General features: G+C 42.7%; 1 protein-coding gene across 4 annotated transcripts in view; it reads left to right on the top strand.

Annotated features, from left to right (window-relative positions):
- The window catches only part of KLHL29 (kelch like family member 29), a 544,314-nt gene that overhangs the window by 198,768 nt on the left and 329,875 nt on the right, over positions 1–15,671 (top strand). For all 4 annotated transcript variants that reach the window (XM_039532518.1, XM_039532519.1, XM_039532520.1 and 1 more), the window contains one exon: positions 5,366–5,671. In XM_039532518.1, coding sequence (XP_039388452.1) covers positions 5,366–5,671 — 306 coding nt within the window. The remainder of the gene's footprint in view (positions 1–5,365; positions 5,672–15,671) is intronic.

Raw genomic sequence — 15,671 nt, forward strand, 5'->3', positions numbered from 1 at the left:
ACCACTGAGAACAGCCCAGCTCCACCCTCTTTGGAACCCCCCTTCCAAAGTAGTAGTAGTTGAAGGCTCCTGTCAAATCTGCCCTCACTCTTCTCTTCTGCAGACTAAACAAGCCCAGTTCCCTCAGCCTCTCTTTGTAAGTTATGTGCCCCAGCCCCCTGATCATTTTTGTTGCCCTCTGCTGGCCTCTCTCCAATTTGTCCACATCCTTTCCTTGGGAGGCTGTGGGGGAGAGACAGCAAAATGAATGCTGGGGGAAGGGAACAAAATTTTCTGTTAAGGAGAAATTGTTATCACTATGCTGCTTGGAATTTGGAGAGGGCAATATTTCTAAGCATAAGCAATAGATCACCAAGCTGCTTGGCTTGGGTTAGCCCTAAAGGAAATACAGAGCTTGTATGTATAACAGCTACTATCACCTTTTGGAACTTAAGACTGTAACTCGTTTGTGTGTATGTTTTTCTCCTTTAGCCTTGTAAATAACTCTCTGTCCTTTTTCTTAGAGCTTGTACACACTTGAACTTATGTCAGTATAACTTATGTCACGTGGGGGGTGTGAAAAAGCCCCCCCACCCCAAATGACATAAGTTATACCAGCCTAAGTGGTGTTATGGACAGCTCGGTGTCGGCAGGAGATATATCTACTGCTTCTCACAGAGATGGATTTATTATGCTGATGGGAGAGCTCTCTCCCGTCAGCACAGAGCATCTGCACTAGCAATGCATCAGTACAGCTATGCTGCTGCAGTGATTCTAGTGTAGACTAACCCTTAGTTAATGGTCCTTTCATTAGTTTATTATAGGATTGGCAACAAGCATTGTCATTGGTGAGAAATCTAGTAAGTACTTGAGCTGGGGTAAGTGTTTGGGACTGGGAGTAACCTGCATATTGTTGTGATTTTTGGTATAACAGACAATCTGTCATAAAGACAAGCTTGCCTGGGTGACTAGATAGACTGGTGTGTCCAAGGAGACTGTCTGTGACTCCAGGTAAGGCTGTTATAGTGCTTGAGGAGTTCACACTTGTTATTTGGTTGGTGAAATCTAATTGTGTAACATACAACCAGTTTGGGGTTTGTGCCCAGTTCCTTGACAGTCTGTCCCGAGGTTGGCACTCACAGTAGTGAGCCACTCTCCTTGACAAGTACATTTTAAAATTGTAAATTTGAGTTGATAGTGCCCCTTTTGATTACAGTGTGTAAAGTATTTTTAGACCACGATGCAAGAGCTGCTATAAAAGTCTTAAATTGTTTAAGCCTTTAAGCTACATTTCTGGTGCTAGTTTTCTGTGAGATGGCAGTCACTGCTCATAGAAAATCTCCCCCCACTATGTTTTTTAAAGTTTTTTTATTTAGACAAAGATGTTCTATTTACTGTACCCCCTTGTTGATGCACAGTGTGCCTCTAATTTTTGCCATAATCAGAAGTTGGTTTGTCACTTCCATGTCATTTCAAACAGGTTAAGAGGCATCCTCATAAACTGCCTGTCAGAAGGGCCATGAAATTCTGTTTGAACAGGACACAAGTATCATGAGTTTACTGAGAGCCCCCCGGAAGAACTATCCAAATGTACTTGAATGGATATTTCTGAAGCATAGACTGCTCAGGGCAAATCTTGCCCTGCAGCCCTTCCCAGGAAAGCAACACCACCTCTTGGATGAAGAGGTGCAAAAGGTTCCTAAACAACAATTACAAAAGCTGATATGTGGGCCTCTACACACAATTTTACTAGTCATAGAGTAGAAGGACAAACCTCTGCAGATGCAGTTTTTGGCCGAATTTTTCTTGTTTATGTTCTTGAGAAGTAGTCCCAATCTTTTGTTATAAGGAATGTGATATAAATCCCCTCTAGTACAATTGGAGAACATTCTTTAAGCGTAAATGGTATTTCTCTGATGGGCCACGTTTGTCTCTAATACGCCAGCTTTACTTGCCATTCTGCTGTATTACCAGTTGTCTTATTACTGAAGTTGTTCACTTGCTACTGTCTTACAGTATGTCTGAATTACATCTCTTGAGGACAGCCTGTTAGTGGCTTAGGTTTAAACTTTCTAGATATGTTTTTTTTCTACCTTACACTTAAGATAAAGTAGTCTCACTCAACAGCGCGAAGACATTTGTGGTGGACTGGCTAATAGGAGCCACAGGACAGCTTGTGTCGGTGCTCAGAAATTCTGCCCATTCTGTGGTTGTCCATGATGATATCATAAGTAAAACCACACATAGTGCAACGCTGACCTTATCCAGCAGACAAATACCAAGAAGTAATATCTCTTCAGCTATCATAATCTGGGATATTTTTCTTGTCCATTTTTGTTTTATGCATTCTTAAATACAAAATGAGTATCACTGATCTCATAATAAATTGGATTGTGTGATGCAAGTAAAATAGATGAGTTGCTGTAATGAACCAAATGTTCATGATTTATTAATGCGAGAAACTGTATTTAGCATTTATATATAATATTCTTCACTTTCTAATGCTGTACAAATGTCACAGTGTCACTTGGAGGATGTTCCCATTTTAAGCAGAGGGGGTTAAGTGACTTGCTTGAGGCCATGTGTAGCGGGATTTCAGGCCATCAGGGAAGAAAAAGGAGGGAGAACGCCCCCTTTTTGTGAATGTAGCTCCTTGTGGTCAAGGTAGAGAGGCCTAGCGGTCGGAGATCAGGGGGCTGTCCTTATCCTCAGGGCAGTGAGGCCTAATGACCAGAGTCTACAGAGCTACCCTTGCTCTCAGAGCAGTGAAGTCTAGTGGCCAGAGTCCATGAAGCTGGCCTTGCTCTCAAGGCAGTGAGGCCTCCTGGCTAAAATCCATAAAGCTGCCTTTGGCCTCAGGGCAGCTAGGCCTAGTGGCTGGAGTCTATGTAGCTGCCTTAGTCGTCTGGGCAGCAGAGTCTAGTGATAGGTGTGGAAAGGGGCAGAGGGATCTGGGCCCATCCTACTCCACTGGGTCCCAACTCCAGGCCCTATGGAACCAGCAGTCCTGGCTTCAGGTTCTCCTCTCAACAAACTTCCTACCCTTGCTTCCGGATCCTCCTCTGGGGTAGCGGCCTGCCAAATCCCTCATCCTCCGCAGTTGCCTGTGGTCCCACCATGGATTCAGTGCCTTCAGCCTCCGCAGGCTGGCACTCTGGTGGCTCCCTGGCAGGAGTCTGCAGCGTGTATCCACTCTCCTCCTCAGTCAGCCCAAACTGAGCTAAGCCTCCTCGTTTTATATACTGCGTCCAACCAGAGCATGCCAAGCAAGTGCATGGGAACATTGCCTCCTGGGCCAAAAGTGCATGGCTAAACCTTGCTAGGCCAGCGTAGGGTTGGTACACCCCATCACACAATGTAGTGTGAAATTGTCAGAACTGGGATTAGAACTCAGGAGTTTCTGCTTCCCTGTTCTGTGCTGAGATGACTTGCCCACTGCTGGTATAATTTGCAAATGACAAAGATTGGCAGAGTAGTAAATGATGATGATGACAGGATAGTCATACGGAGTGATCTGGATTTCCTGGTAAACTGGCTCCACTCAAAGATTATACAGCTAAGTGCAAAGTTACACATCTAGAAAAAAGGAATGCAGGCCACACCTACAAAATGGGGGACTGTATCCTGGAAAGCAGGGACTGAAAAGGAGCCTAGTGGGAGGTCAGAGAGGACAAACAATTCACTAATGCGACCCTTGGATGTATAAGAAAAGTAGGGAGTAGGACTAAGGAGGTGATTATATTTCACTACACAGCACTGGTGAGTCTGATACTGTAATACTACGTTCAGTTCTGGTGTTCATATTTTAAAAAGGTGTTTAAAAAATTGGAGAGGGTGAAAAAAAGCACAAAAATTATTCAAGACCTGGAGAACCTTAAAGTAAGAAATTTAAAGAGCTTAATCTGTTTAATTTATCAAAAAGAAGATTTAAAGGTGACTTGATTACATATATAAGTATCTTCACAAGGAGAAAATAGTGGGTACTAAAGGGCTCTTTAATCTAGCAGAGAGAAACATGAAGTAGAACCTCAGAGGTTACGAACACTTCGGGAATGGAGGTTGTTTGTAATTATGAAATTTTCGTAACACTGAACAAAACATTATTGTTGATCTTTCAAAACTTTAGAACTGAACATTGACTTACTACAGCTTTGAAATTTTACTATGTAGAAGAAAAATGCTCCTTTTAATCATCTTACTTTAAATGAAACAAACCACAGAAACAGTTTCCTTACCTTGTCAAATCTTTTTTGTAAACTTTCCTTTTATTATTTTAGTAGGTTACATTTTAACACTGTACTGTACTCTATTTAATTTTTGGTCTCTGCTGCCTTATTGCATACTTCCAGTTCCAAATGCGCTGTGTGTTTGACCAGTCAGTCAGGGCCAGATTTACACCTTCCGCACACCTGGCACAGAATCTTAAGTGCCCCCCTGCCTACAGCTGACCTTTGTGTTGAATCCAGTTTTAGAGAGATACAGTGCCCCTAGAATGCCCCTAGGCACATGCCTACTGGGACTAATTGGAAATCCGGCCCTGCGATCAGTTTGTAATGCTGGTGTTCATAACTCTGAGGTTCTACTGTAAAAAGAACCAATGGCTGGAAGCTGTAGCTAGACAAACTCAAACTGGAAATAAGCCTCAAATTTTCTACCATGAGGATGATTAACCACTGGAACGAACCACCAAGGGAGGTGGTGGATTCTCCATTTTGATGTCTTTCAGTCAAGTCTGGATGCCTTTTTGGAAGATCTGTTTTTGTCAAACACAAGTTATTGGGCTCAAAAATGGGTAATTGGGTGAAATTTAATGGGCTATGATATATAGGAAGTCAGACTGGACAATCTAATGATCATTTCCGGACTTAATGAACTCTATGAATGGATCTATGAGTCTGTATGTGTTAAAATAAATGAGTGTGGCAGGAGAAATGACAAATATAAAGGCTTTCTTTTCATCTTCCCCTCATTGGGATTGGTGGGGTGGACATTTCTTTGGTGCAAGATCCATGAAAGGTTAATTTTCAAAAGGACATCTTTAGCAAGCTGTTGGAGAGGTTGGATGATGAATTGGTTCTAACTTGGTGTTTCATTCTTTGTGTATTGTCTCTTGAGATCCTGCTAAAAGGTTTGGGCGTGTGGAATTCCCTGGAAACTGAGTGACTATTCTCTCCATCACATGCTCAGTCAGTATCCTAACTCTCTCATTTCAATTTTGAATTAAGATTGCTACAAACATAACCCCCTCTCCTGATATTTGATTGGCACAATTTCACCTGTACTGCGAAATAGGCATGGAGGCGACTGGCAGGACTGGCCCAAATGATTGAGTAGGAGTTTTGCTTTGGGCTTACTTTATAACACCTCTTTGCTTTTAACATTTCAGGCGAGCTCTAGAGTTCCCTTTGAGAAGAAGCCATACTCGACCGAGATGTCACGGCACCACAGCCGATTTGAAAGAGATTATCGCACAGGGTGGGATCGCCGAGAATGGAGCTCCAATGGGAATCATGTGAACAGCAGTAACTGTAACAGTACAGCGAGCAGCAACTGCAACAACAGACCTGGGCTGTTGCCTTTGCCAATTGTTCCCTCTCGACTACCTACTCCAGCCACGGCTGCTTGCACCACAGTGAACAGCGACGTGAGAACGAGCCTTGTGGCCAACTCATCCGCAGCTTCAACTACCAAAGTAAGAATTTACTTGTGTTCAGTAATGACGAGTTAGAGGAAACTACAGATGGGGCAACACTTGTCCCCTTCAGAAGCCCCTTGTTTATGATGTGCTGTGGGAATAAGAAGTCCAATGGCCGTTTGCCTTTTTCCTTCTGTTGGTCATTATGTGTGCTGTTTGTGTAGTAAGATGACCTTCATGGGCTGGTGGATCTCCCACTTCGTTCCATCACTGAACAGAGAGAGCAATCAGTTCCCTATATCACAGAACGAGTTTCATGCTTTTATTAATTTTTGTGAAGCACTTAGTTCTCAATTTTGTTGTTGGGAATGATCCACTTTGTCTAACTACCCGAGGAGTGTTCCAGATGGAGCCATAGTTTTCCTGCACAGATCTATTTTTATGTCACAAAGAGCAGAAACTGAGCAAAGTGCATAGGGTTTTTTTGGTTTTTTGCTTTTGTTGCTTGGCCCTTTCCTATAAGTTGTCCAGAGTGCATTTCCACATTGCCATCTGTAGCATCATCATTGGAATAGTGAGTACCCACAGTTGAGACAAGGCTATCTGGTTTATACATAAATACAGTTTAAGAAGGAAGAAAATGTTAAAGAACAAAGACATAAAATCACTAGTGGTTTTTTATTGATTTTATTCTACTGACTAGTAGTGTGTTTTGGCTTTCTTTTAACTTGTAGCTCCTCTTAAGTCTACAAAGCAAAAAAAAAAATTATCGGTGAAATATTATATTGTTTGCCTTCCTGCATACAGAAATTACTAGGAAAGCTGAAGTTGGGGGTGTAGAGGGTGGTGGAAAACCCTAGCACATTGTAAAGGTATCCGTGGCTTTAGCCAAGCAAGCCACATGCCCTGCTGCTTTTCTTTTTATGATATTTAAATTTTTCTTTCAACTTGCTTTCATGTTAATAAATGCAAGTGCCAAATACAACAGACGCAGACGAGAAAAGAAGACAATGAAGTTATTTAAAGTAAGCCAAGAACAAGCTGAAATTTTACTGCAATACCATACCATATTGATTTTTTTCACACAGTAGAAAAACAAGGTCAATGCTGCAGAAGGAAACAGTGGGCCAAAGTTTACAGTGTGAATGTTTTTTAAAAGGGTCCATAGTGTTTTTCATTTATTTTTATTTGACAACAGGCAGTAAGTTCCCAATGAAAATGAATATGGGATTTCCCCAGACGTCCTCCACAATAGATGCATTTTGGTCACGCTTTGTCTGGAGAAGATTATAAAGCAAGTTTTGAAGCTAGCACAGTGGTTTCATTTATCATGACCTCTGTACTGCTAAAAGTCCAGCTGCTGGCTGGGGTTGATCAGCCTTTGCTGCAGATGTTTAACAGCCCATTGAGGCTGAGCTATGATACTAAAGTGTTTGCTTCTCGGGGGCGGGGCGGGAGAGAGGGAAAGATCAGCATTTTAAGTGTTTTGTGATGATATGTTAAATCATTTTATAAATTATCTTATTAGGCAATTTTTTAGATGAGTTTTACTAGTAAGAATGGTTTTGACACCACTAGATCAATGGGAAGAAAACAGACGGTATGTAGGTGATATATAATGATCTTTACCAGGAAAGCTGCTAATCGCCTGTGTGGTCTCCCATCAAATTCATGTATAAAAAGTCCCAATGTCCCCACTCTCTCCTCTGTTGCTGAGGATTACCTGAGCAGGTCTGACAACTAAAACCACATGGATTGAGGGGGGAAAAGCTTGGGAAACAGAAGTGGGTGAGGAATCTGAATAGTTGATTTAAGAGGATGTTGCCTAGGAAGCTTCCAACAAACTACATAAGAAAGTTTTGTAAATGAAAAAGTGTGCTCTCTGTCTCGCATACTGCAGATTTACACTTGTGGTTCACCTCAGATGATTAGTAGTATCCCAAACCAATGAGTTTGCCTCCAACCGTTGACTATCCAGCTAATGGTTAACCATAAAAATTTAAATCCATGTAATTGGAAAATCACAAACCAGAAGAATGCACAGTTGCTTGGTCTATTTTAAAAACAGATATATGCCAAGTTCTTAGCCCAAGATGGAGCCCAATAACTTGTGTTTTGGCTAAAGCATATATTCCAGAAAGGCATCCAGTCTTGATTTGAAGACATCCAGAGATGGAGAATCCGGTAGCTCCCTTCCTACCTTGTTCCAGTGTTTAGTGACCCTCACTATTAAAAATGTGTGTCTAATTCTACTTTGAATTTATCTGGCTTCAGCTTTCAATGGTGATTTTATATTTATGGTCAGACTATTGATGAGAATGTTGAGCAAGTATTCTCACCTTTTTGTCAAGTTGGGCCTCCTGACTCTCAGTCCTGTGTGCAAGCCACTGGGCCACAGAGCTTCCACCTGGGGATGGCTTATTCTGAATCCTAGGGTCAAAATCCCCAGTTGTGGAGTACTTTCTGCATTTGGCGTCCTTTAATTGCTGAAGTGTTTGGCAGGAGAAAGCGGGTGACTCATAGCACTAAAGGGCAATATGCAGCTTTATTTTGACACACTCTTAGTCCCATCGCGTATGATTATTTGGCTCAGTTTTTTCTCCCATGGGTTTATTTGCTAGTAGAAACTATCAAGGAAATCCCCATAAAACTGCAGCATTATTTAAGATATAGGCAATGAAACACTCTAGAATCCGATTAAGGGCGCCACACAATATTCCAACCATGTTATCTGTTCATATTAGAAGCACCTCTATTCTCTGTTGCTTTTCTAAATTACTTTCTGTGTTACTTGTACAATTTTCTCCATCAAAGCTTCTGCATCACAGCTGCAATTTAGAAGTGTTGTCATGGGCTGTAATTTGAAATTTTATTACCAAGAGATTTTTTGGTTATAGAACATTTACTTTTATCATCTGGATATTATTTTTAAATGCCTGAAAAGATTGATACGTCAACAGGATCTGTGCAGTGTCAGGCACTGTCTGATTATTTTTTGTTCGGCATTAATTTAAAAAACCCTTTGCCTGGAAAATGAATTGATTTCTAAGCCCCCACATGCTTAATGATTTGTTAATTTCAAGGTTAAACTTATGACAATGGGTATAAAAAATCCAGTCTCAAATTCTGATAGGATTTTCTTCAGCGTAACCGAGGGTAACTGTCTGTAGTATGGTTACTCTGGGTTTACCGGGGAATAACTGAAATCAGAGCGTGGCCTTCTGTGTTTACAATGGTCCCATAAGATTTAAGGGTTGTGTGTTGTTGCTAGCAGAGTTTTGATCCTAGGGTGGTTCGGCTCAAAGGAAATGTGGGAGGGGAGAAGGAAAGTGTAAAACGTTTGTTAACCTCTCTGGAAAGCAACACAGGGAATGCAGAGGAAATCACCCTGTCTCACCATGCTCTGGCTTAACCAAGTCATATAAAACAAATGAGCAGGAAAGTGGGGGAAATTCTTGTTTTAAAGGAGAAACAAATCTGTATGGCTGGAGAATGCATTGTAAAAAGAAATAAGATAAAATACCGTAAAGGTAAAATGTTAACACATTTATTTCCTTTGAGATCCAAAATAATTTAGTTCCCCTACCCCAACTGGTAAAAGGTTCTCACTCTTCAGTCTGTTACCTGCCAACTGTTTACTATACATAGAATCATATGATTAGAAGGGACCCCAAGGGTCATCTAGTCCAGTGACTCTCAAACTTTCCAGACTACTGTGCCCCTTTCAGGGAGTCTAATTTGTCTTGCATAACCCAAATTTCACTGCACTTTAAACCTACTTGCTTACAAAATCAGACACAATAATACAAAAGTGTCTCAGCACACTTACTGAATTTCAGCGTATAGTACATAGAGCAGTATAAACAAGTTGTATGAAATTTTAGTTTGTACTGACTTCGCTAGTGCTTTTTATGTAGCCTGTAGGCTCAGAACATATCCCTGTGGAACCCCACTTGAGACCTCCCTCCAATCTGACATCATTCCATTAATACAGGGGTGGGCAATAATTTTTGCAGGGGGGCACTCCATGAATTTTGATAAGTCGCCAAGGGCTGCACATTTCTACTATATTAATGGAGGTGGTGCGGGGAATGAGAGGGAGTTTGGGTGCAGGAGAGACCTCTGGGCTGGTGCAGAGTGTTGGGGTGCGGGAGAAGGTGAGGAGTGTGGGCTCTGGGAGGGAGTTTGATGCAGGCGGGGGCTCCAGGCTGGGGCAGGGGATTGGGGTGTAAGAGGGGGTGGATGGGAGTTTGGGTGCAGGAGGGGGTTCTGATCTGGGGCAGGGAGTTGGGATGTGGGCAGAGGTGAGAGATGCAGGCTCTGGCCGGGAGGCGCTTACCACAGGCGGCTCGTGGCCAGCAATGCAGCAGGACTCAGGCATACTGCCTCTATACCGTGGCCCCAGGCTGCTCCCAGAAGTGGCTGTGGCTGGCTGCTGCTGACACATCTCTGTGCACCCCTTGAGGGGAGGAGGGCAGTGGGTCTCAGTGCGTTGCCTGTACCTGCAAGCACCATCTCTGCAGCTCCCATTGTTTCCTGGAACATTAGCTCATTGTCAAAGAAGCCAAAATACTACCACAGTTTGACGGTCCTTGTCTCAGCCTTTTTCCTTCAACAAGGAGGATGGACGAGAACACCACTTGTGCCCAGAACTCTTCTATCCTTCTTCCCAGAGCCATGTAGTCTGCAGTGATTCAGTCAAGGTCATTCTTGGCAATATTGTTGGTGCCCATGTGGATAAGTAGGCACTGGAAGCAGTTGCCCCTCGCCTGGTTCACACTCCAGTCAACCACTCAAGGCCCACCTGCAACAAAGCATTCCCAACTCACACTTTTCAAACAGACATACACACAGTCAAACAGTTCCTGTAACTAGCGTCAGTCAAACAGTTCAGTCTTGGGTTATGCAAGACAACTGTTTTGGCCCGAGGGCCACATCTGGGTAGGGAAATTGTATGCAGGGCTATGAATGTAGGGCTGAGGCAGGGGGTTGAGGTGCGAGAGGTATTCTGGGGTGTGGGAGGGGGATGTGGTGTGCAGGAAGGGGCTCAGGGCAAGGGGTTGGGGTGCAGGAGGGGTTCAGGTGCGGGCTCCAGCCCAGCACTGCTTACCTTGAGCGGCTCCAGGGGTGGCAGCAATGCGCAGTGAGGATAAGGCAGGCTCCCTGCCTCCCTGCCCTCATGTCACTCCCAGAAGTGGCTAGCATGTCCGGCAGTGGCTCCTGAGGGTGTGTGTGGGGGGGAAGGGAGGCGGCTGCGCCATGTGCTTCCGTTATCTGCAGGTACCACCCACAAAGTTCCCGTTGGCCGTGGTTTCCTGTTCCCGGCCAATAGGAGCTGCGGGGGGCGGTGCCTGCAGGCGAGAGCAGCGCACAGAACCCTCTGCCCCCCTCTCCTTCAGGGACCATAGGGATGTGGTGCCGGCTGCTTCTGGGAGCAGTGCAGGGCCAGGGCAGGCAGGTAGCCTGCCTTAGCCCCACTGTGCCATGGGGCTGACAATCCCATGGGCCAGGTTGAAAGCCCTGACCGGCCAGATCCAGCCTGCGGGCCGAAGTTTGCCCTCCCCTGAATCAAACACTGGCCAAACAAATGGTCATAGCAGACACTCAGGTATTCAGATACACATTGCTGTATTTAGTATTGTCGGATCTTGTCCTTTCAGTTCTGAGATGATAACTGCATAAGCTGGTGTTTGGCTTCTGTAAATATTTAAAATATCGATTAAGCAGAGGAAAAGTAAACATGAATTGTTTTTCAGGTTGTGCCTTATGTTGTACATGACTAATTACACGCAACAATTTGTTGCTCTACACAGTCACTAAAATGTATGTACTCTTACTATTATAAAACGTAAGCGGCTTGCATAAAGAGAGATTATAAATATTGGAATGTGTGCTTGCTAGAAAACAGTAAATATGCCATGATAAAATATACGTGACTTGCAGTGCAGCTTCTCTGCACTGGGCTACTGTAGGGTCTCATGGGATCTGGTATTGACAGCTGACACTTTTTTGTCAAAATTTCTGATGGAACACTGTTCTCCTTGGGTAGTCCGTCACTTCTTTTGATCTGGACACAGTGGAACCGCACAGACCAAGTGCAGAGGTGAAAAAAGTCACATTTCAGAGCCTTCCTTTTTTTTAACCTGTGGCAAATTACTATGATTCCAAGTCAGATTTCAGACTGTGTGTGTCAAAAAGTACAACTGTTTGTTCTAGGGAAATGGGTTACCCTTCCAAGGACTTGCAGGGAAAAAAAAAGTTTAAAACGTAGCACTGTCTGTGCTTTGTGGTTTTCCAGGTGCAAGCCTTTCCTCTGTTAGGTGAAGGATACTGTTGTACACACAGGCCTAATTGGATCACTATACGTTTTTTTTTAAATCTGCCGTCTCAAGAAACATCAAAAGATCAGAGCAGTGTTCCCCGGTGCATTAGCACTGATATATTTGTAAGGGTAGACAGGGGCATTTTCCCTACCCTCCTTGTAGTTCACTGGGTCTGAAAGTTCAGTAGCTTTGCATGATTTGGTAAATACCTTATGATGTGATGTGCTATTTAATGTGGTCCACAGCTTCCAGACTTCTGTGTGGCTTCCCCTTCTTTAAGAATTTCCCAATGTAATCAGTGCATTTCTTCTTTCTTTAATCTTCCGCACCTTCAGGAGCTCAGGGCATATGCTATTTTCTGAAATATATGTTGGTTTTGTGCTGGTCTGTTCAGGCATCTGAGTGTCATGATGGTGGATCTGGCTTCTTTCTCTCTTGTTCTGCATGTTTCTCCAGGTCACCCACTTTTTCTCTTCCCAGGTGATGTCCATATTATCGCTTTTTGTGGAAGTCATGCCGGTGGCATCCTTAAAGCATGCCCTAAATAATTTCATTGTAGTCTTCTTATCATGTTTGATGCTGTAAATTGGTTGTTCCACTTGCATTTTCTCATGTTGTTGCAAGAAAGTCTGTCCAATGGACTCTGAATATCTTTAACTCAAAGGAAATGCCTGTGGATCTTATCAATTTTGGCTATAGATTTCCATGACTCTGCTCCATAAAGGAGGCCAGACATGATGCTGGTATTAAAAATTAATATTTTGTATCTGTGCCAATCATGCTACTTTTTCCAAATTTTTTCAAGTTTATGGAAGTTGTTTGCTGATTTTGGTATTTGTTACTTGACATCTAGCATGGTGTCACCATCACTGCACATCTCACTCTCTAAATAAGTAAAAAGACTTACTTCTAGCGTTTCTCCATCTACTCTGATGCTTGCTTTTGGGACACTGACAGTCATATATTTTGTCTTGTCCTTGTTGATAAACAAACCAATTTGTTTTGCTGTATCTGCCAAAAGCAGGGTCTTTTCTTCCATTAAGTTGTGTGTTGAACTACATGGACAATGTCAGGAAAGCAAGGTCATCCAGTTGTGCTTTATCATTTGTCCTTAACTATCTTGGTTGCCTTCTACAGTTACTTTCCTCATGACAGTAGTCACTGACCAGCGCAAACTGTAGCGGGGACATAATACATACACCCTTGCCTTACTCTAGTGGTCAGTGCAAACCATTGGCTGATGATGTCACCATCTCAGACTGAACATTTGGCCTTATGTAGGTTTTTGATCATTCTAATTATTTTTTTCTGGTATTCCATCATATGCCATAATTTCCCAGAGACTATTTCTAAATAAGATATCAAAAACCTCCTGAAAATCTATAAAACAATATGGTCTGCACATGATCTCTATGGTGTAAAGCCTGCTTGTTCCTCTCTGTGCTGGAGATCTGTTTGTTTCTTGACACATTCCAAGATAATGTTGAGCATGATTTTCCTAAGAATAGAGAGTAATGTGATTTCTCTCTAGTTATTGCAGTTGGTAAGGTCACCCTTCTTTGGCATTTTGACTCTAAGTGGAATCTCTTCCACTGGGTTTGGTTCTTTTCTTCATTCCATAGTCTATCCGAAAACACAAGGAAAGTATGGAGGGATTTTTTTTTTTTTTGCCACTTATTTTAAGCATTTCTCCAGTAATATTATTGTCTCTAAGTGTATTCCCATTTTTGAGTTTTCGTCTGGTTTTCTAACTTCTTTCATTGTGACATATTCAAAATCAATATCAAGCTCTGGTGGTAGGTCTTCATCACATATTTCTAGTGGTTCATTTGGGCTTGTTCTATTTAAAACAGCCTGAAAATGTTCTGCTCGTTTTTTCTTCCTCTGTACTAAGAGTCTTTTCATTTGCATCTTTAATAGTGGACTTGCAGTACTGCTAAAGTTTCCTAGATGCCCTAATTAATCCATATAGTTAGTAAATAACCATGCTCGTTTTTGACTTGCAATGTGTTTATCATCTGTTGAAAGACCTAAGAGGTCAGGCCAGATTCTAGTCCCAGCTCCATTTGAAGATGAAAGGCAGTGTGTTTGCAGCACTAATTGATGTAGCAAAGTAATTACAAAATCACAAACATGGCAATTTTGGGTAAAGGGGGAGGGGGTGTTTCCAGACCTCGACGTTTGGATCCAAAAGTATCTTGACTTCTGAAAATGATAAATATCAGTAATATTCAGTAATCAAAATGTGTGCTGGCCAAGAGGTGAGTGACTGATTCTTTGAAGTCCTTTTTATTTCCAATTCCTACCTTTCTTTTCAATTTTTGTTTTAATATTGCTTAATATTAACAATTGATACAATTGATGCAAGAAATATTAATACAAGTCATTGTTGTCGTCATCAAAATTCCCCTGGTTTCAAAATCTTCCTTTTTTAAAAAACAAAACATAAAACCTTTGCACTTGTATATAAGGTTTAGCTTCATGTTTGTTTGTTTGTTTGTTTATCATTGCAAATGCTTAATTTTGCCAGGTGGTCTTCAGAAATTTCTTTCAAGAGAACTAATTTTTTTTCACTCAATAAAATGTTGACTGCAATCATGCATTGGCAGAACAAAATTAGGAAACATTTTAGAGGGGTTGGAGAGGGCACCAATTTTCTAAAGGGTCTCCATGCAGACTCTGATTTTGAGTCTGCAGTTTTGCAGCTGCGGTTGGGTGGTTGAATGTCTACATTCTGTCATTTGTGTTTGCAGTTTACGATGGGCAAAAATTAGTAGTTCTTTTTGAAGCCTAATCTATATCAGGCAAAAAAATCTTCTTAGTTTTATTTTTGTTGGGAGGACTGTTTTGTTGATACTACCATTTCATTTGCCTTCTTCAACTTAGAAATTGCTTGCAAAACAAGAAAAGTTAACTAAGCCTGACCAGTTAGCTCAGGCCTTGTCTACACTACAAGACTATTTCGAATCAACTTAGTTCGAATTTGTGGATTCGACCTTATGAAGTCGAATTTGTGTATCCATACTAAATACACTAATTCGAATTTCTGAGTCCACATTCACGGGGCCAGCGTCGACTTTGGAAGCGGTGCACTGTGGGAAGCTATCCCACAGTTCCCGCAGTCCCCGCTGCCCATTGGAATGCTGGGTAGAGCCCCCAATGCCTGCTGGGGGAGAATGGTTTTGGGTAAGTGTCGTCATTGAACCGTCAATCACAACCTCCCTCCCTCCCTCCTTGAAAGCGCCCAATCTGTTCGTGCACTTTTCTGGTCAGTGACAGCGCCACAGCACTGCACGCAGGGCGCCCGCTGCGATCATCGCCGTTTTCTCCTCCTCCCACTTTATCGTCCACCTCTTCCACAGTCAGCTGCTGAGAAATTGGGCTACTTTTCAATGGTGCTGCAAGCACTGGGGGACCATAGGGGACGTTTTACAAACATCAACGTCGGGTGGCCGGGCAAGGTTCATGATGCGTGTGTTTTCAGGAACTGTGGGCCGCTCAGACGCCTGCAGGAAGGTAGTTTCTTCCCGGACCACGAAATAACTGTTGTGGATGTGCAGATGCCTATAGTCATCCTCGGGGACCCAGCCTGCCCGCTAATGCACTTGCTCATGAAGCCCTATACAGGCGCCTGGGACAGCGACAAGGAACTCTTCAAATACCAGCGAGCAGCGTGACCTGTGACTGTTCAGTTTCTTTACAGAGAAGCTGAACCTGCCCCTGTTTCTTTACGC

The sequence above is a fragment of the Mauremys reevesii genome, linkage group 3, assembly GCF_016161935.1.
Source record: "Mauremys reevesii isolate NIE-2019 linkage group 3, ASM1616193v1, whole genome shotgun sequence".
Taxonomy (NCBI): Eukaryota; Metazoa; Chordata; order Testudines; family Geoemydidae; genus Mauremys; species Mauremys reevesii.